The 22,208-nt window shown below is 39.8% G+C and overlaps 1 protein-coding gene across 1 annotated transcript in view; it reads right to left on the reverse strand.

Moving 5' to 3' along the window:
- CDK15 (cyclin dependent kinase 15) overlaps positions 1-22,208 on the reverse strand; it is a 104,016-nt gene that overhangs the window by 37,194 nt on the left and 44,614 nt on the right. The window contains exons 9-10 of the mRNA XM_064286807.1: positions 13,715-13,808; positions 10,452-10,515 (exon numbers count right to left, since the gene is read on the reverse strand). Of these exons, the coding sequence (XP_064142877.1) occupies positions 10,452-10,515; positions 13,715-13,808 (158 nt within the window). The remainder of the gene's footprint in view (positions 1-10,451; positions 10,516-13,714; positions 13,809-22,208) is intronic.

Genomic DNA, 22,208 nt, shown 5'->3' on the forward strand with positions numbered 1-22,208 from the left:
ATTTACTAAACCTTAATCTTAAAATATCTTAAAAGTAACTCGGGGCAGCCCACTTACCCATATTGTTGTCTTACAGAGATGTATAAGGTACTGGCTTCGAGGATAAAAAACCCTCTCTGGTTTGAGCCAGTTCCATGATACTGGAACCTTAAGGCCCCTTTTCTTTGGACTGAAAAGGAGCATGGCAGTGTTTTCCCTGTTAAAAAAAAAAAAATTTTTTTTTAACCTGTTTTTTACTTACTTGCAATTCTTTCTAAGATCATCTAGTCCCCCTCAATAAAAGCTAATCATTGCCACCAAATAAATTAAAGATGAGGAAACTAAAAATAAATGTAGAAACTAGAAGCAACTATTAATGAAGATCAAAGTGGACTGTGTATCTAAATTAATTTCACTGACTGATTTGGGGTCGGGTTAATAAAGATGTTAATAGTAACTCCCGGGAGCTTTCGGCAGCTGTCCAGAAGTGAAACGGTAACGAGCCCAATCACGGTTCATAGATTCCAAGAACGCAGCGGCTTCATTAGCTGTAGCGAGTGAGGGCTGCCGGAGTCCCACTCACATTCCATTTCAGAAACATGTCGCCAAGCTCACAGATCCTAAATGTAAGTCTGGGTTGAAGAACATAATCATTTGCAAACAGACTTGGAAAAGTGTTATTAGTGGGCCCCGAGTCTAGCGCATTGTTTTAACGTTTGCTCTTTGATGGCTGGAAAGCAGTGCGGAATAGTGCTAAGAGCTCTGTCTTGGAGTGCAATAAGTCTGGGTGTTCTGGTCACCCTCTTACTGGCTGGGTGACCCTACACAAGACACCTACCTCTCTAAGCCTCAGCTCTCTCATCTGTAAAGTAGGGATGATAACATTCCCTCTGTGTGATAGGACGGTTGCCATCGAGTCAACTGTGACTCAAAGCAACCCTATAGGACAGATTAGAACTGCCCATAGGGTTTCCAAGGAACAGCTGGTGGACTGGAACTGCTGACCTTTTGGTTAGCAGCCAAACGCTTAACCACTGTACCACCAGGACTCTATAGAGCCGTTATGAATCAAAGTGACATAATGTATGTAAAGTGCCCAACTCATAGTTATTGTTCAGTAAATAGTAGCTATTACAATTAAACCTGGCAGAGCCAGAACTCGATGGGACTGCCTTGTTTTTCCAGGTCGTGCGAGTTTTCCGTCTTTGACAGTGTGCAGCTTACCACTTCTATTCCTTTCTATTAGTAGAAAATATTTGAGTTTTCCTTTTCTGACAGGTTTCCACCTTTCACAGGTTTCAGCTTTCACAAATTTTACTGTATTACCCAGTACTGTATTTTTACACAAATAATGTGCATCTTCTGTGTTTGTTTGCCAGCTGCACCCCCTCAAGACACCCTCACAAACACCTTCATGCCAATCCTCTTCCACATGTTGCTGTAAAAAAAATTAGCATAGAGTGCTTATGAAAATACCTGGGGGGACAGGAGGGGTAGGACTTGGCCAGCAGACAATCTCAGAAGGCACGGTTATTTGTGTGAAAATATAGTAATAAGGTGAATAATAACTTACGTACACTTTCTAGGCAAGGCAGGCAGCCAGGATAAAGATCATCGGAGTCCTAGAGGGTACAACTGGAACTAGAATCTAGCTTTTCTAACCCCTAGTAATTGATTACATTTAACAAATATTTATTGAGTACCTATTATGTGCCTGCGAGGGACATGTGTAAAATACTAGAAGCACTAGAAGTGGTCAGGTTTGCTCTGTAGAAAACTTCAGCACTCTTTCCACTATACCACGCTGTTATTTTCCCCTCCCTGCCCCCACCCAGTGCAATGAATGCTTTTGGTAAAATTAACAATGATAACCCTAACTCTGTCTGTCATTTAATAGCCTCTGCTGGGCACTCAGGACACCCTGGTGGTGTTGTGGTTAAGAGTTTGTCTGCTAACCAAAAGGTTGGCAGTTTGAATCCACCAGCTGTTCCTTGGAAACCCTATGGTGCAGTTCTACTCTGTCCTATGGGGTTACACTGAGTTGGAATTGACTCGAAGACAATGGGTTTTTGGTCCTAGGTAGCCAAAGGGGCACTGGTGGTGAAGTGGTTAAATGCTTGGCTGCTAACCAAAAGGTCAGTGGTTTGAACCCATCGGCTGCTCCATGGGAGAAAGATGTGCCAGTCTGCTTCTTTGAAGATTACAGCAGTTCTACTCTGTCCTATAGGGTCACTATGAGTCAGAATTGACTGGACTGCAAGGGGTTTTGGTTTGTGTATATGTGTGTGTGTGTGTGCTGGGTATTCATTATGTAGGATGTAGATAGTGAGGGATCCTCCCAGTGAAGGGCCGGTGTGGGCATGGAGTGGGCAGACATCTCACAGTGGTTCAGGTGGAGGGAACAGAATGGATCCTTCACCAGAAAGGGGCAGCCTTACCAGGTGCTCAAGCTAATGTAGGTTGCTGTTGAAAACTGAGGGTTAGCACTCAGCATGTGTGAATCCAGGTAAGGTTTAGGGCCAAGCAAGCAAGACCAAAGTCAATTCTGGAGCCAAGAGATGTGCCTGACAATCAGGGGGAGCCAAGAATTCTAAATGAGCTAAATATAAAGAAACAGGCTTAGGGGAGGAGATGCGCTGGAAAGCAGCAGTTCTCACACGCTGGTAACTGGGTCTGAACCATGGCAAGCCACTGAGCTGCTAAACTGCCAAAAAAAAAAAAAAAAAAAACCATTGCCGTCGAGTTGGTTCCAACTTACAGCCATCCTACAGGACAGAGTAGAACTGCTTCATAGGGTTTCCATACTGACCCTAAAGGATAGAGTAGATGAGCCCTGGTGAAGTGGTTAAGAGCTTGGCTACTAACCAAATGTCAGCAGTTTGAATCCACCAGCCACTCCTTGGAAACCCTATGGGGGAAGTTCTATCACTGTCCTATAGGGTTCCTGGGGGTCATAGCCAACTCAACGGCACATAACAACAACCACAATCTTTACGGAAGGAGAGTGCCACATCTTTCTCCAGTGGAGCAGCTTTTGGGTTCTAACAGCCAATCTCTGTCAACAGGACTCCTGCTAAACTACCACACCGCGTAAAAAACATTACGGGTACTAACTATTATTGAGCACGTATTCGAAGCTAGTCATGATGGTGGGTGCATTTCAAGAACTTCATTTATTTCTCAGAACCACCCTGCAAAATGGGATTGAGGGATACAACATCATTAATGGAAAGAGTACAAGATTTGGCTGTGAATTGACCTATCTCCAATTCAGGGAACACCTCTGTTTGAACCTGGGAGAACGCCTCTGTTTCCTCATCTGTAAAATAGTGCTACTCCTACTAGCACTGGCCTTGCCAGCTGTAGTGAGGGTTAGCAACTATGTATGTTCAAAGGTTAAGGTGGTGGTTCGAACCCAGCCAGTGGTTCTGCAGGAGAAAGACCTGGCGATCTGCTTTTGTAAAGATTACAGCCTAGAAAACCCTATGGGGCAGTTCTACTCTGTCATATGGGGCCACTATGAATTGAAAAATTGACTCGACAGCACCTAACAACAACAACGCCTGACACACAGAGAGCACTTTTGAAATGACAGAATTTCTCCCATTTTGCAGATTAGAACCAAAACCAAACCCACTGGCGTCGAGTTGATGTCAACTCATAGTGACCCTGTAGGACAGAGTAGAACTGCCCCATAGGTTTCCAAGACTGTAAATCTTTATGGAAGCAGTCTGCCGTATCTTTCTCCTGTAGAGTGGTTAGTGGGCTCGAACCGCCAACTTTTTGGTGGGTTAGCAGCCAAGCACCTTAACTACTGAGCCACCAGGGCTCCTTTGCAGTTTAGGGAACAGGGAAATAAGTAACTTCCTCCAGTTCCTCCAAATAGTAAAAGGTGGAGCCTGGACTTGCCACCCCATACAATGGTGTCATTAGGGTTGGTGTCACCCAGTTCAGTAACTCATGGTGTCACCCCCCGCCTGTGCTAATTACCACAATACTGTAGCTAACATACCAGAAAATTTGACAAAATCATTGACTATAAAAACACTGGCAGCAACGAAAACAACAGCGCATGCTTATAGAACACGCACATGAAATCACAGGATTCGAAGCGTCGTAATTAGGTAATAATGACAGCTCTGACTGAAGGCCTTTAGAAGGTTCAAAAAGTAAATTAGCATAGAGTTTTAGCCTTGTAGCTATATTGATACATGTAAGCTGAGTTTACAAAAAATGTTTTTGTTGTTAAAACTAACTACAAGGTTATTTTTATAAAAAATAATAAATTTCTGCTGAAACACTGCACAAAAATTATATAGACACCCTCTCTGATAGTGTCACCCTCTTTGAAAATGTCACCTGGTAAGGTCAAAAGCACCCCGCAGACCCCTAGTGACACCACTGACTCCATATAAGAATTGAAGCCCATATCCTTCCTTTAGTTCAATCCAAAGAGTAACTCCCTCAGCTAATAGCTCATGTGACGGAGCTGAGGGTATGGGTTGCAGATTGTGTTCAAGCAAATACACAGAGACAGGCTTAGAACCCTCTGAACTCAAAGCATTTCTAGATCTTTATCATCTCAATAGGGGCCAGGATCCATTTAGATTTCACTCTTCATCTGTCCCACAGTGCAGTCAGACGAAGAGAAGCTTTCACATTTGGTTTAAGGTCAAAATAAAACATTCTGCGAGTGAGGCTACACGGCTGTAATATAATCCTGTCTGAAGTCAGTATTCAGTTAGTCCCCTGTTATTTCTTGCTTCCACCTGGTGGTCAGAAGTTGAAAAAGCAAGCGTTCTGAAAATGACTGGGCATCAGTAGGATCCATTTGCCTATTGTTTATTGTACACCTAATTTAGTACTGCTTTTCTGATTTCCCCTAAGTTCCTCTAGTAGGAAAACTTTCCACGTGCAGTGTTCTTTCCTGAGACTGAAAGAACCAGGATAATCCCGGATGCTTCCCTGCGGCTGAGCTCATGTCACAAATCAGGCATGATTTTCAGCAGATATTTCTTTAAAAGTTTGAAGGCCTCGGTGGACTCTATTCCCTTCTCTATGGGAACAAGCATCAAAGAGACAGGAATAAAATGCTTTGCACGCACATCAGGAACTAATTGCCAATTTGGCAAATGCATTGACTAATGTCATGCACTGTTATTTCTAAATCCTCTCCTGTCCTTGACCCCCAGTATCTAGATGTAAACTTGGAACCATTAGTGGAGAAGGATAAAGTCTTCTGGTGCCTCAAATGGAATTGAGAGGGATTTAAACTCAGTGCTTTTGAGTGTGGTGAAATGAACCCAGCAGTACACTAATGCTAGGATTTGAGCTCACACAGCATGAAGCGCTTTCAGAAACCGTGTTTAAGGAAGCAAACAGAGCCACGACAGACCCTTTCAGTGGAGCAAAAGGAGTTGGATGAAACAATCAATGACACATTAAAAACCACAACTGGGCTGCAATCATGTGGGCAGGGAAAAATAAGTTACTCTTTATCACAGGATCTTCGCTTCTAATGAGATGGTGACTGGACAACCTCCAGAGGAGCAAGGCCTCGGTTTACTTGAGCTGAGAAATGTCTAAATATTTAGTTGATTCTCTGAAAGCCCTACATGATTCTGTAGCAAACTGGTCTCTAGGGGATGATCTTATCAGCTCTATACTGCCATCGGGAAAATCGACTTAAAAGGACTTTGAAAAACTCAGGGGATGTTACCATTGAAAATATAAACAATAATCATTTTTTTTTCTCTTAAAATTAACTGTTTTAATGTTCTTCGAATACTTGGTTTAGGATCAACACCTTGCCAGTTAGTACTTTCTCTGAATAGGTTCTAAATGGTACTTCTATATGCTTTATTCCCATCGGTCCTGATGGTAAAACGTAGGCTGTGGTTCGGCAGACCCACTGTCCGGTTGGATCCTGAAGTGCTTGAGACCCAAAAGGACACTGACTCCGGAGTATTTTCTTGGGGGGGGGGGTGAAAGGAGGAGCTAATAGGGCTTGAGGAACTTTGTAAAAATATCTTTAGAGGTTCACTGTTCAAATTCACGCTACCGGCTTGTATTAGCTGAGTTTAGCCAAGACAGTTATCCAGTTTGCTCTAAGCTTCTGGGCTCCTCTGTGCCAGGAACCCAGGACATCCCAGATACGGCATCATTTGGGGTTTTATTCTTTTCAGATTTTCCGATAGTAGAGACCCCTCCAGAATGCTATTCTTTATTAGTATTGCTTCCCGTGGACCATTAGGAAGGATCACCGAGATTTCTCCCCTCCCCCACTGCCTAGTCCCAGCTCCCCGCCAGTTTGATTAATGTGTCTTGGCTAATTGTGTGAAAGATGGCAGTCCTTTAAAAAGTGTGACCAGTTTATTGTTCAGCCAATCACTGGAGCCTCGGTTAGCATGTGAAAAGGAGGTGTGTTGCTGGGGGAGGGTGAGTGTTCTGGCGGCTGAGTCAAAGGAGGAGCCTTTTGGGGGGTCACAGAGCAACACCCACTTCTTTGAGGGGATGTTACTATGCTCTACTAAACCTGTAAACCTCTTACTCAAAGCACTTTCTTTCTCCTCCCTCTTTTTTCAAGGAGATCTTTTTTTCCCATGGTGCAAGCAGGCAAGACACTGGCTACTCTGCAGATGGAGTTCACGTCCCAGGGTTTTTAATATTTCACTTTTATATTTCTGTTAGAGAATGATCCTGCTGAGAGTCTGGGAATCCGTGCTCGTCAGAACCCCCTTACTGACACTCAGATATATTGCTCTGAAAGCTATCCCAGGAGAAAAGATTAAACAACAACAAAAAAAGAGAGCCTACTTTTCAAAGCCTACTTCTCAATCTGCCCACATCAAAATAAGACAACTGGCCCTTTGAAGTGGAGGACCCAGAGCTCTCGCCAGCTTGCTTAAAATGAGGGGTAGGGGAGAAAGAAGGAAAGAAGGAAAGGAGGGAGGGAGGAAGAAGAGAGAGAAAGGCCAGTTTTCAAAATTTTTATATCACTCTTATCTTGTCCACATTTAATCAGGCACAAGAGTCTTAACTGATAGCTAGAAAACCTACAACCCTACTCATCAGAGCCCAAGAAAGCAGGTAACTGGTGAGAGAAATCTGTGCTGCTAGATTAGCACCAGGTGATTATTATTATTTTCTTAACCTGTACAAACAGAAATTGTATTGTCCTCCTAGACAGAATCCAGATAGGGCCTCAAAATGGCAGAGTAGATATGGATGGACGCTGGATGGCTCTGTCAAGTTCTGAGCTCTCCAGCTCCCTCAAAATTGTACTGGTTGAACTGAAAGTTCAGGGGCTTTTACTACTACTTAGAATGAAAAGGAAAGAAATGGAAATCATATCCAGAATGGCGTGAACACAGTTCTCGTTTGTAACATTTCTCTGGCTCCAGTTCTCCCCTTTAATGGAGTCTCTGGGTGGTACAAATATTTAAAGGGCTTGGCTGCTAACTGAAAGACTGGAAGTTCAAATCCACCTGGAGGTGCCTCAGAAGAAATGCGTGGTGATAAAAAAAAAACCAGCCATCGAAAACCCTATGAAGCACAATTCTACTCTAACACACGCAGGGTTGCCATGAGTCAAAGTCGACTCCATGGCAACTGGCTTATCCCTTTAATAACTGGAGTTCGAGTGTATGGAAGCAGATGCAGTTCAGGTGGGGATGGGTGTGGGAGGTGTTCAAAAGGGACTTCTTGATTCACATAAGGGGATGTTCCTAGAACACAGAGATTGATGACCCTTTTAAAACCTATGTGTACATATAATTGTGTTATTAATAGTGCTGACCCCATGTCCAAGATAGGCTGGAGATTCAAGATTTACTAATATGGAGTTAGACATCTTGGCTGTGGCTAAGGTTACAACTCCCTTTCTTCCGTAAGCTCAGCCTGGCACACAGCCACAAGCTGCCCAAGCCTATGGAAGCAGGGCTTGCAAATGAGCACCCAAGGAATACGGAGAGCCGGTGAAAGGATGTAGATGAATGCATGAAGTACAAACCCAAGCTCTAGAAATCAAAGAACATACCTTATCCATCCATGCAGGCCCCACACATCACTCAGCACCTGACAGATAGTTGTTGTTGTTGTTGTTAGGTGCTGTCGAGTGGGTTCCGACTCGTAGCAACCCTATGCACAACAGAATGAAATACTGCCCGGTCCTGTGCCATCCTCGAAATCATTGTTATGCTTGAGCCCATTGTTGCAGCCGCTGTGTCAATCCACCTCCTTGAGGGTCTTCCCCTTTTTCGCTGAGACTCTACTAAGCATGATGTCCTTCTCCAGGGACTGATCCCTCCTGATAACACGTCCAAAGTACGTGAGACGTAGTCTTGCCATTCTTGCTTCTAAGGAGAATTCTGGCTGTACTTCTTCTATGACAGATAGTAGGCACTCGAACATTTTTGAGTGATTTGAATTAAATTGAATCCTTACAAGAAAAACAATATAAAATATGTGCCCTATTGAAGTTGGATCTGGAAAATTTTCTTCTTAAATAAAAAATTGGGCATTATTTTGAAATGCCAGCAAAATGAAAAATGTAGCATGTTTCTTCCTGTTTTACTGGAACCTAGCTATCTTATTTAGTATAGAATCCAGCAGGAAAGAAGCATTTTGGCCCCTTTTCTATCATTATTGTTCTCACCAAAGCATTCTGTGCTAAGGATCGCTGCTTAATACCTGGACCAACCTGAAACCCAAATGTTTGAGGTTTGGGGGAAACATATGCTCACCATGGCAACTTTGTCTGGACATGATTCAAATCATGTTTTCTAAAACCCATATGGGCCCTAAACTTCTCCTTGCATCCATGTTAAGGAAGCTGAGGAAGATAAAATGGTCCCATTTTCATCTGAAGAGGAGGGTAGGTAGGGAGAGGTGTTGGCAGGGTAGGAAAAGATGAGAACCAGGTTCTCCTGGAAACCACGGCAACTGGAGATAGGAGCTATTGCAGACTGGACCATAGTCTCACAGGAAGCCTGTTATTATTCCTCCCTATTCCAAATGAAAGGAAATGGGCACTACTCTAAACTTTGTGGTCAGAGAGTGGCCTTTTTTCTCATGTGCTAAACTCTAGCAAAAGAGTTAGAAATGTTGAATCATTTGTAAATAATACTAAGACTATTTAGCAGTGGATATGACCATTCACAAAGCAGCTAAAAGGACTTTATACTTAATCTTTAGCCTGCTGTAGGATTCCTGTAATCTTCGTGAAATTAAGATGTCTAATCTCTACATAGGGCTGTTTGAGTGAAACTATTAGATTCTGGAGAAAAGAAAGGGGGGAAGAAATCCCCAACCTCTTATGTCTTCTGTTTCCCTCTTTAATCACTTTTTAATCTTCCTACAATTTCCTTCTCTAATGAAACACTTCCAGAATTATTTCATACCAAAGTTAGTAATCATAACAATTTGTAATCACACAATCTGTTTGTAGTAATGGGACAATGTAAAAATATAAAGGCTAGAAAATACGGCTTGAACCACATTCACCCTAACCTTGTCCTTGTCCTTGTTTGTATCTATCTTCCCTTTGGTCCTGACAGTAAGAGTTGAGCTTTGGTATCACCGTTACTCTTGCTTCTCTAGCCTCTGACACAGCCCTTCATCCTCATTGCTTGTCTCTTCCCTTCTCTCTCAACATCCTTGAAGAGACTACTGGCCAATCTGATCCCCTTGGCTTGGCCATGGGAGTCCTTCTCAAAGATTTCCCCATGGGCAAACAATTTGATCACTTCCTAATTTACCACCGCACCCCCCCCCCCGCCCCCAGCTCCAGGAGCCAGTCTTGGAGAACCAAACGTGCAACAGAAAATCACCAAGGGTCGTTACCAAAGGATGAATTCTTGGTAAGTATAACCTAGAGATATATTACCTGGCCTATCCTAAGCCTAGTGAGTATCTAACTCCCTCAGTTACATTAGCTTTCTTTTATATTTTATGAGGTACAATAATCTAGCAAATAAACTCAGTGATAGTCATGGGGCTCAAATGTGAGACCATCTTTTCAAGTTGTTCTTTTGTGCCATTGCTGTTGTTGTTAGGTGCTTTTGAGTCTGTTCTGACTCCTAGTGACCCTATGTACAACAGAATGAAACACTGCCCGGTCCTGTGCCATCCTCACAATTGTTATGCTTGAGTCCATTGTTGTAGCCGCTGTGTCGATCCATCTTGTTCAGAAGCGGATGTGGAGTCCATATGATTCACTATGATAGTCATTGCAAATTCTTATCCAGTTTACTGCTTGTATTTTGCAGAGTTGGGGAACTGATCTTACCCTGACTACTATTTTAGTGTCCTCACTTGTGAAAGGATTCACTAAGGAATATATGACTAGAAATTCATTTAGAGCTATCTTTGCTGTTGAGTTCACAATGCAAGAAGAACACCCTGCTTTTGTGGCCAGTGCTCTCATTACATTTTTAATCATCAGGGAATTTGGAAGCTTGGGTCAATATTACCTGGATTGTAGTTAGGTAGCTTAGAGACTCCAGGCCAAGTATCCTCTGTAGGGACTCCCAACACCTGTATAAAGACAAAGAAAGGTGAGGGTGGAGGCAGATACAGATAAGTGAAGGAAAGACTAGGGAGGAATAGGGAAGAAGTAGATACATGTCACATTATACCAGCTGATGTGTTTCTAACACTGGTAACTTCTTAGACAAAACTGTAGTGTATTCCTATGGTCTTGAGCCTGTATCTTCACTAACTCACTTGTTATTGTAAGGCAGACCACAAAGCCTTCCTTAAAGTCGTATCCTCGTCACTAAACACTTATTGCATGATCATGATGCATGAGGATGCCATCTTGGGAGCTGGGGATTAAAGAGGTAGGAGCAAATGTCCTTTCACCTTACATCAGATGACCATATATATATATATTGACAGGAGACACCTGACAACGTAAATTATGCCTCAGCATGCGCATTCAGCTGTTCCCTGATGGGCTCAAATTAAAAAGGATTCAAATTACTGACCTTTATGGAATGCTGGCTAAAAATGACCCCAAACCTCTCTACCAAATTCATCTCATCCGTTTATTTTCTCTGTGGTCCAGACGCTTGGAATATGGTTTTTGGTTCGTCACTGTTGAATTGTAATGGTAACAATATCACTTGAAAAACAACTGGCCTGTGCTTTGGATTTATCAAACTGAAAGTCTAGTTTCAATTAAGAATGTGTGTGAAAAGAAATCTTTTACAGTACAAAGCCAAAAAAGTTCAGACTTTAGATGGAGCTGTCACTAGGACTCCCACTGTAGGCATCATCTTACCATTCTGTTAAGTATAGTATCTGTTAATCATAAAACCCATAGCCAGTAATGTATGGGAGCCCAAGTTACACTGTTTTTACATTAGCAAAGTATTAGTAAAAAATATATATTAGTGAAACACTAATAGATTTCATTATACCACTAAAATATAACTCTTCTTAGAATCATCTCTCATGGAAAGAGTCTAGTGACTCTATCTGTAAAGCACTGGATATAGATGCCAGCCTAATTGTTCTGGCAGGAAGTCAACTGCCCAACATTGACTGAATATAATCAATGAAGAATCTGGAATCTTAATATCTACAGGCTTGCTGAGTAGGACTCTGGCTGAGAGGTACATTTTTTGGTGCCTATTAAGCTTGCCCTTACACAAAAGACATTGAAGTGCTATTTTCCCTTCTAATAAAAAAAATCATGCCACCCAGTAAAATCTTTCTTCTTTGATCCATTCCCTAAACAAACTGAAAAGCTACTGAGAGGATTATAGGCTTTTCCTATTAACCACCCTGAGCCTGGGGGAACACTAAGAATCCTGGAGTCCATTTTGAAAAACCAACTGGACTAATTCTTCTTTTGTGGGAGAGGGCCAGAGGATCGGGAGCTAATTCTTTTTTAACCTACCATCTTATGTCCTTGCACAGATGCATGTGTAAACAAAGCAATTCCTGCATCAAATACCGTAGAACCCAAAATAGCTCTTGTATTTCTCTCTGTGTAGACTACATTTGGTAAAATACAGATTCAGGGGGCTGTTGGTAATATGTTTAATTTTCTAACATGCTTGAGATGTACTGGTAACTTTCACATTTTGTCCTCAGATCTTGGAACTACAGATATGATAACAAAACTGTGGTTTCTACCTGCTTGAACAGGACCAGAGGAAAGTAAAATGTAATGAATCTGGCCTCCCGGTGCCCATAAAGTATAGATAAGAAATATGGAACTGTCTCTTTGAAGTACAGGTTGAAAGTCAGCAATGAGCTATGCAGATTGGTAAACATGAAAAAATAACTTAACCCAGTAACCTTAACTTATTGAGGGTGAAATCAAATGAACAGAGAAGAATATTGATCATGAATGATGGGAGTGATGACATTCTCTTTAAATTTTGTTCAAAAAGTCAGAACTTCATAGGGTCAGAGAATCAAATACAATTTAAGACCCCAAGGCCAAGGGAGGTTGGTTATGTGATTTTCTCTACTTCGTATCTCATTAGAGCTGGGTTTGGAACTTGCGTCCTCTGACTCCAGGCCAGTGTATTTCTAATACGTTTATTTGTTTTAAATTTGTAATGAGCTGTCATAAATGTCAAAATAAAGTCCCTTTGATTTACTGCAGTGTGATAAAGATAATGGTAGAAATGAACATGGCTTCCTAGGCAGGATCTGTTGGACTGATTTGTTAAGACGTGGTGTTTTTTTTTCTGCATCACTCATTCTTTGGTACGTTATGTCCAGATTCAAGTCCAAAGTCATTTATCTACTGAATTACCTAAAATATCCTACAGATGGCCAGTGTTATTCACTAAGGTCATTTCTTGAAACTTGAAATTTCCCATCAGATCCTGGGAAAACTCCAGCCTCTTCTTTCTGCTCCAGGATTTCTAAGTGCTGTAGTGGTTAAGAAAACCCTGGTGGCACAGTAGTTAGGTGCTACAGCTGCTAACCAAAGGGTCGGCAGTTTGAATCCACCAGGCACTCCTCGGAAACTGTGGGGCAGTTCTACTCTGTCCTGTAGGGTCACTACGAGTTGGAATCCACTCGACGGCACTGAGTTTGGTTTTGGTTTTGGTAGTGGTTAACAGCTCGGCCGCTAACTGGCAGTTTGAATCCACCAGCCCCTCATTGGAAACCTTATGGGGAGGTTCTACTCTGTCCTATAGGGTTGCTATGAGTCAGAATTGACTAAATGGCAATGGGTTTAGTTTTTCTTTGTTGTTGTTGTTGTTGTTCATTGCTAACTGCAAAGAACTGTAAATGATTCCTTTTAAGAGTATGGCTACTTACAAATAGTAATATAAAAATTAATTTATATACAATGTTTCAAATATACTAAAACACACAACAATGTGTTAATATTAATATTTTTCAAATAAAACAGTTGCCATTGAGTCAATTCTGACTCATGACAACCCCATGTGTGTCAGAGCAGAGGGATGTGCCTAAGTAGCAACGGCAGAAATTGCCCTGGGAGGTTGAGATAATAATAATAATAGAGAGCAGGCAACTTGAATGTCATCAGTGAGGTGGATTCATGGGCTGCTATGGGCCAACAGGGGGTTTCCTGACCACTCACCCCCAAGATGCTTACATCTATGGCAAACACCAACCTTAATATATGGCTCAGTGTCTCAAAGCAGATGGACGGCTTCATTTGCCTCTAAGGCAAATTTGGTTCAAAGTTTGAAATGCAGTTATTTCCTTCAAAACTTAGGAGGAATTCTTTTCTTACCTCCCAGATCTTCTCCAGCTGTTCAAGGATGTTGGAAACCCCAGGAAACAAAGGTTGACCTTGAAACATTTCAATAAAGATGCAGCCCGCACCCCTAGCAAAGGAAACAAGAATTAACCTGAAGTTTTCAAGGAAACCATACACATGAAACAGAACTACTAGCACTTCTCCCTAGAAGTATTTCAGCGACAGTTAAATAGGGCCACGTGCTACTAAAAATCTTGGGGGAAAAAAAAAATCCCTATATCAAAATTAAGAACAGCCTGCAGATTTTTCATTAAAATGGAACACAACCAGCAGTTAGGAACATTGTATAGACAGCTTATTAGCTAATAAGCTAACCTGATGGCACTGGGGTTTGGGTATTTTATGAGAAGGGGAGAAAATACCAAAACCCCAAGTCTAACACCTTCATTCATCAAATCTAAGATGAAATCAATTGTAAGAGGCACCATTATTTCATGTACCACTAAAAAACCAAAGCAAAAACAAAACACCTCTGCAAATTAAATATGACATGATGACCAGAATGTTTATTTTATACTTATTGAAATGGTTTTATAAATTTAATTACACATAGATATTTTTATCATATAGCATACTTGTATATACAAAAAATGAAACATAAGCGAAGTAAATTGGTTTAGGTATTCCTAAAACTTTTTTACATTCAGGATTCAACCCAGACACTTTGATGTCTATGTTTACACATGGTATCATCCACTATATCAACAGTTTGATGATGTAGCATTTCTTAAAAGAATCTATAAAAGAACTAAAAGCCAGTGGTGTTTGAGCTCCTAAAGTGGATTTGCAATTACATAGAGTTAGCCTACTTTTGACTCCTGCTTAAAGGATGTTGCTAAGCATGTGTGATTCATTCCTTCCCCACAACCATTTTGTTTCTAGGGTTTAAAAACTTTCTTGTCTGCAAGATTTTCTTCCAAGTCACTGACATCCATTCTGCGAATTCTGGTGCTGGCACGTTTGATGTTCACGCGTGTGCAATGGTAACTACCCTCACAGCTGCAGCCTGGCTGACTGCTATTGGAAGATGTCACTGATTTTAAGAAGCATGTTTGGACAGACTTAATAGAAAATGTGAATCTTAAAATAGATTCAATAGGATAAAATAAAATTTCTTTCCTATGTGGTCAAACCGGAGGATAATTTCTGAAGGATAATAAGGAGTTAGATTTTATTACGTTAATAATTCAAATTTTAATTCTTGTAAGTCTTTTAAGTGATAAAATGGTTCAGATGACCAATCAATTACAGAGATTATGACCTTCATCCAACACTTCTCAATTTTGACTTTCAAACCCCTTTAACACAAAGTTGTACAAGTTTCCTTTAATCGTTTTGCCATTTTTTGTGTGGCATCATAAAAAAAGAATTTTAAGTATTTTATTATAGATCATCATACCATTAAAGATTTATTATCAAGTTCATTTTAAATATGATCTTTAATATTGTTTATATGTATTCATTACATATGATAAATTTGACTTTTTCCATCTGACTGTAGGCACACATGGAAACCCTGGTGGTGTAGTGGTTAAGAGTTCCACGGCTAACCTAAAGGTCGGCAGTTCGAATCCACCAGGTGTACTTTGGAAACCTGCTAATTAACTTATCTTAATTGTGTAGGAGAAAGCAGATTTCTTTTTTTTAAATTTTATTGTGCTTTAGGTGAAAGTGTACAGCACAAATTAGTTTCTCATTTTATATACAACTTGTTTTGTGACATTGGTTGCAATCCCCGCTATGTGTCAGCATTCTCCCCCTTTCTACCCTGGGTTCCCCGTTGCAATTCCTCAAGTTTTCCTATCCTTTCATGCCTTCTTGTCTTTGCTGTTGGGCAGGTATTGCCCATTTGATTTCATATACGTGATTAATCTAAGAAGCACGTGGCTTCAGTTCTGAGTTAGCAGGGTGTCCGGGGGCCGTAGTCTTGTTGGTTCCTTCAGTCTCCGTCAGACCAGTAAGTCTGGTCTTTTTTTCATGAATTTGAATTTTGTTCTCTATTTTTCACCTGCTCTGTCCAGGACCCTCTATTGTGATCCCTGTCAGAGTGGTCAGTGGTGGTATCCAGACACCATCTAGTTCTTCTGGGCTCAGGCTGATGGAGGCTGTGGTACACGTAACCCATTTTAGTCCTTTAGACTAGTATTTTCCTTATGTCTTTGCTTTTCTTCATCCTCCTTTTCATCAGATGGAATGGGGCCAATAGATGCATCTTAGATGGCTGCATGAAAGCTTTTAAGACCACAGACACTACTCACCAAAGTAGGATGCAGAACATTTTCTTTATGAGCTACATTATGCCAATTGACCTCGATGTCCCCTGACACTATGGTCCCAGCCCTCAGCCCCAGTAACTCGGTCCCTCAAGGTGTTTGGGTGTGTCCAGGAAGCTTCTATAATTTGCCTTGGTCAAGTCGTGCTGACTTCCCCTGTATTGTGTGTTGTCTTTCCCTTTGCCAAAGTTAACACTTGCCTACTATCTAGACAGTGATTCCCCCTTCCCACCCCTCCCCTCCCTGATAGCCATCAAAAATTGTTTTTTTCTGTATATGAACCTTTTCTTCAGTTTTTATAATAGTGGTCTCATACAATATATGTCATTTTGTGATTGAATTATTTCACTTAGCATAATGCCCCCCAGATTCATCCATGATGTGAGATGTTTCATGGATTCACCATTGTTCTTTATCGTTGCATAGCATTCCATTGTGTGTATGTACCATAATTTGTTTATCCATTCATGTGTTGATGGAAACTTAGGTTGTTTACATTTTTTGCTACTGTGAATAATGCCACAATGAACATGGGTGTGCATATGGCTGTTTGTGTGATGGCTGTTATTTCTCTAGGATATATTCCTAGTAGTGGGACTGCTAGATCATATGGTATTTCTATTTCTAGTTTTTTAAGGAGGCATCATGTCGTTTTCCATAGTGGTTGTACCATTTTACATTACCACCAGGAGAGCAAAAGAGTTCCAATCTTTCCACAGCCTCTCCAACATTTGTTATTTTCTGTTTTTTTAAAATTATTATTAGTGCCAGTAATGTTGAGGTGAGATGGTATTTCACTGTAGTTTTGATTTGCATTTCTCTAATGGCTAATGATCATGAGCACTTCCTTATTTATCTGTTAGATACAAAAGGTATAAATTAGACAATATATGGAGGACAGTAAAAGTAATGGAAAAATGTCTAGTGGTTAAAAACCAACCTGGTCACTAAAAACAGCCAACTAAGAGATAAACCAACTAAGAAACCAAATTGGTAAGAACCACCAACCTACCACTCCCCATGCTTTCTCGATATGCATTTGGAAGGTCTCAAACCATTCCATTTCGAAGTGGTGTGTGTGTGTGAGAAACATGAAAGTAATTACTTTATTGATTGATTATAAAATAGAAATGAAACTGTAATGGTTTTTGAAGACTTGAATCCACCCATCCCCAAACACCCTCCAGAAACCCTCTACCTCAAAAAAAACTCCAGAAACCCTAGGAGCTCACAAACCACTAGTCAGAGAAGGTGTGCTGAGAGTTTTTTAAACAGGGTTTAAAAAAACACAGTCATTCCTAGGTTTAAACCTGTAGTTCACATCCCCTCTGCCCTATCCCTCCCTCCCCCCCCCCCCCCCCCCGCCCAAAAATGGCTTTCACGGTCTAGAAAAAGCTTGCCGCCTTTTCCTGGTGTCTTTTCATACTGGTCATTATGGCAAACCAAGAAAGAAGTCTTTTGTCACACAATTTCTCAGTCTTTTAACTTCTACACTCCTAGGGCTGTGCACAAAGTTATGTAAAACATATTACAGAAACCTAGAAAATTCAGGCCATTATGCAAGCACCAAGAATTAAAAGATGTTTGTGTTATGGAGATAAAATGCTAATATATGGTTGGAAATTCTTCATTTGCATTTGGATGGATGCCATATAGTCATTCTTTTGAGTTTCTTTTTAAGCTTTACTTAGGGACAAGGTGATACCTTGCTTACCTAAGAAATCCAGAGTCTAAGCTTACTCATTTATTTGTGTGTACATGAGTGTACACATGCACACGTGTATAAACATCACTGATTAGTAGTCTCAACATTTAGAACACTTACAAGGCAGACAGAATTCCTAAATCACTTATATTTCAGCACATGGAATCCTCCATAAATATGTACTCATTGATAGGAAAATGCATTGTTCACCTTAAGTTCGAAAGATGAAAGATGTTTTATAGGTGTAAACACTGCTCTTTAAAAACTACAATTCATCTTCCTATTTTTTTCATTTGTTCTTCAGAACTGTTTTAATTTGCTTCTTAAGTTTAAGAATATAAGTCATGTGGTTATTATCTATCTTGCCCATTCCAGACTAGCCTTAAGCAAATGTTTTAAATATTCTGAACATGCAGGTCCAGATAGGGAACCAGCTCCTATTTCCTTTCATTTTCCTGTTTTGTCCTTAAATCTTCATTCCTGTGGCTCTTCTTACACTATGTATCTTTAGGGTTCTCTGAGGATTTCTGCTCTGTGGCGATACCTTTGGGGCAGCCCATGTAGATGAAGGGGAACTTCACACACAAGGGAAAAAAAAGATCGGGTGGCATCAAACAGTCAGTCATTCCAGAAGGGAGAGATGCGTTAAGTCATTTTACTGCTCTAACTGTGGCTCTTCAGTCAAGTCAAAGGAAGCAGCTTACATGTTTTCTGTTTTTTTTCTGGCAGTCTTTTGAACTCTTCATTCTGAGCGCGAACAAATTCTTCCCTAAGAGAGAAAAAGATTCCTCAAATTCCTTAGGCAATCCTTGGGGAAATAAACCATCTCAGGAGTTTTAGGTTTTTCAGAGGTGCAAGGAACACATAAAAAATGTTGCTGGGAGAAATGAATCAGTATTTCGTTTTTCTCCACTGAAATTAATTCAGAGCAACACAATATATGGCAGTGACTAGGCATTTCAAATTGCTTTTCCAAGGGCTACTCTTTATATTTGGAAGTTGGCAGTGAGAAACCCGGCTGTGAAGAACTTCTTAAGCAGGAGCAACTTTCAGAGGTGCTAATACCGTCAGCTTTGAATTCAGTTCTGAATAGAGAACTCTGTGTATCAAAATAAATCCTTCTTTAAAAGCCAGTATAACCATCCTAAAACATTGAGTTTTTCTCATTAAAAACCCCTTATGGAATATTTTAAGGTCTGAAAAGCTAGCAGTGAAAGAAGAAAAGATGTTAGAAGATTAGAGAATGTTGGTTGTAAGGTTGGGAATAACCAGTGTGCCCTACTTGTACGTTTTCCATAATCTGTTCATTTGCTCTGGGCCCCCCACTGGCACAACTGCTACCAGTGCTCATTCTGAATGAGAGGCTCTTGTGTTACTAGTTATAATTGGTTTCTTTAAGACAAAGACTCTAATGCTTACCCCCGTCATCTGCCTCCTGCAAAGGCATTCAGTTTGAAACCTGTGGGGTTGCATAACCTAGCAAAACAGGATTTTTTTTTCCTTTGTCAATTGGAAATCTCCCTACCCACTTCCCTTGTTATCACTCTGAAAAGAAAAAAAAAGGGGGGGGGGAGGAGATCCCAATGTAAACACCTAATATCTAGCAATCACTTTGAGAGTGAACAAATATAGTAAACCCACTTGAAGATGGCTATTGTTCTATTTCTACATTACTTTTCGAGTTTTACCAGGCAAGAACAAAGATAATGGAATGAATCAGAGTGATGAACCACAAGAATTTTAACTTATAATTTGGATTTTTATTTTGTAAATGTCATTGTTATTCACGGTTAACTTCATGAAATACTTATCATACATTACTCTGTTCTGTAGGGTCGCTATGAGTCAGAATTGACTCAACAGCAGTGGGTTTTTAGTGGTAGTAAAAAGGTCTCATATACATGAAATTACAATGAGTGATAATCAACTTGACAGCACCTAACAACAACAATAGTAAAAAGGCAAGGAATAACACAGTTGAAGAGAGACTTAAAGAACTGGTAGATGAGCTGAAGAAATTGCCAAGAATAGAGCACAGAAAGTTAAGGAGATAGGAAATATGAAAGACAGAATGAGGTATAGGTAATAGAAAGATAAGATCTAATAATCTTTCATTGGAGCCCCAGAAATACAGAATAGAGAGAATGGAAAAGACTTAATAATCAAAAGTAAGTGATTGTGACAGAAATATTGAATTCATAATTAGAAGAAACACAGTACATACTAAGCAGGGGAAGTAAAAAGAAATCCACATAAGGCACATCATAGTGAAAACTGCCTAATAACAAGGGAAAGAAAAAATTCTTAAAAGCAGCCAGAGAAAAAGTGAAATTACCTGCAAAAGAAAGGTGATCAGGCTAAGAGCAAACTTCTCGACGACAACAATGCAAGACAAAAGGCAGGGGAATTACATCTTCAAAGTTCTGAGAGAAAATAACTCTCAAATCTAGAATTATACCCCCCATCAAAACTACTTTTCAACAATGAGAGTTTATTTTCAGAAAAGGAAAACAGAGAATTTGCCATCAACAGGCCTACCCTAAAGAAAATCCTAGAAGATTTACTTCAGAAGAAAGGAAAATTATTCCAGAAATAAGGTCTAAAGTGCAAGAAGGAATAATGAACAGTTTTAAATTTATTTGCTCTTAATTAAAATAGTTTCGAATATATAAAGGAAAAATGGAAGAATTTTGATAAATCAACAATGTAGTAAAAGATTTCAACATACCTTTCACTGAGGTAAAACAGACTAAAATGATATAAAGAAGATTTGGATAGCACAATTAACAGCCTTGAACGTATGTAAAGCCCTGTATCCAACAATCGGGAATATACATTCTTCTCAAACACACGTGAAATAATTACAAAATGATCATATACTAGGCCAGTGCTTTTCACACCATTTTTGGTGACAACTAGGTTTTTCTCAAATTTTGGGTAACTTTTTGTTTTGATATAATTTAAACTTATGAAAAAGTTATAAGAATAGTAGAAAGAACTCTTATACCTTTTACCCAGATTCACTAATTGCTAATATTTTGCTACTTTTGCTTCATCATTCCATCTCTTTATTTTTTTTTTAATCATTGGAGAACAAGTTGCAGATATCACGACTCTTCACCTCTAAATACGTCTGTGTATATATTCTCAGGATAAAGGCACTTATTTACATAACCATGATACAATTATCGAAATCAGGAAATTTAACATTGATCCAATACCACTGTCTAAGATACTGTCCATATTTAAATTTCACCTATTGTCCCAATAATATTCTTATAGTTCTGTTTTCCCCCAATGATCCAACTAGGACTTTGCATTGCATTTAGTTGGCATGTTTCTTTAGTCTCCTTTTATCTGGAGCAGTTCCTCAGTGTTTCTTTGTCTTTTAAAAGCTTGACCTTTTTAGAGAGCAGAGGTCAGGTACTTCACAGAACGTCCCTCAGACTGGGATTATCAATATTTCCTCATGATTAGATTCAGGTTATTTTTGTTTTCCAGGAATACCACACAATTTTGTTACTAATCAGGGAAGTGCGAATTAAAACCACAATGAGATACGATAATAATCCCTCAAGAATGACAATTAAAAGAAAGAAATCAAACGATATCAAACAAATTGAGGAATTCTCATAAACGATGGTGAGAATGTAAATTGTTACAACTACCTTTGAAAACAGTATAACAGTATCAACTAAAGCTGGCCAAATGTATAATCTATGACCTAACAATTCCACTCCTGGGTGGAAAATCTTCTCTCTCTGCACCAGGAAGCAGGTACAAAAATGTTGATAGCAGTATTATTCACAATAACAAAAAAAAAACTAAAAGCAATCCAAATATCCATCAATGGTAGAGTTGACAACTGATTGCTACATATTCATACAGTGGAGAACTATATAGCAATGAAATAAAAGTGAGTGAAGTACCAGCACACGATTCAATATGAATGACTCTACGGACATGATTTTGAGTGAGAGAAGCAAGTCACAAAAGATCACCCATAGACTGACTCCCTTTGCGTTAAGTTAAAAAATAGGTGAAACTATTTTTCTTTAGGCATGTGTATGTAGGTGGTAAAACTATAGACAAAAGCAAGGAATGACCATGATAAAAGATAGAACAGTGATTACCTCTGGCCAATGTCTGGAAGAGACATAAAACAAATTACTCAGATACTGGCAATAATTTATTTTATAATCTGAGTTCATGGTTTTTACTTTGTTATTGTTAAAAACATGTATTATATATATATATATGTTCAAACGCTCTTTAGATGTATGGTATATTTCCCAACTAAAAAAAAAAATTGAAAATTAAAGCAACATGGGGCAAACTTTAGACATTTAGTGAAGCCCTATAGGTTCACTATGAGTTGGAATCAACTTGAAGGCAACAGGTTTTTAATAGGTAAGGGTGGAGGACAATGTACAAGGAAGGACAGAATGAAGCCATGAGTAGAAATTAATACAATAGAAAATAAGGATTA

Source organism: Loxodonta africana, chromosome 6 (assembly GCF_030014295.1).
Source record: "Loxodonta africana isolate mLoxAfr1 chromosome 6, mLoxAfr1.hap2, whole genome shotgun sequence".
Taxonomy (NCBI): Eukaryota; Metazoa; Chordata; class Mammalia; order Proboscidea; family Elephantidae; genus Loxodonta; species Loxodonta africana.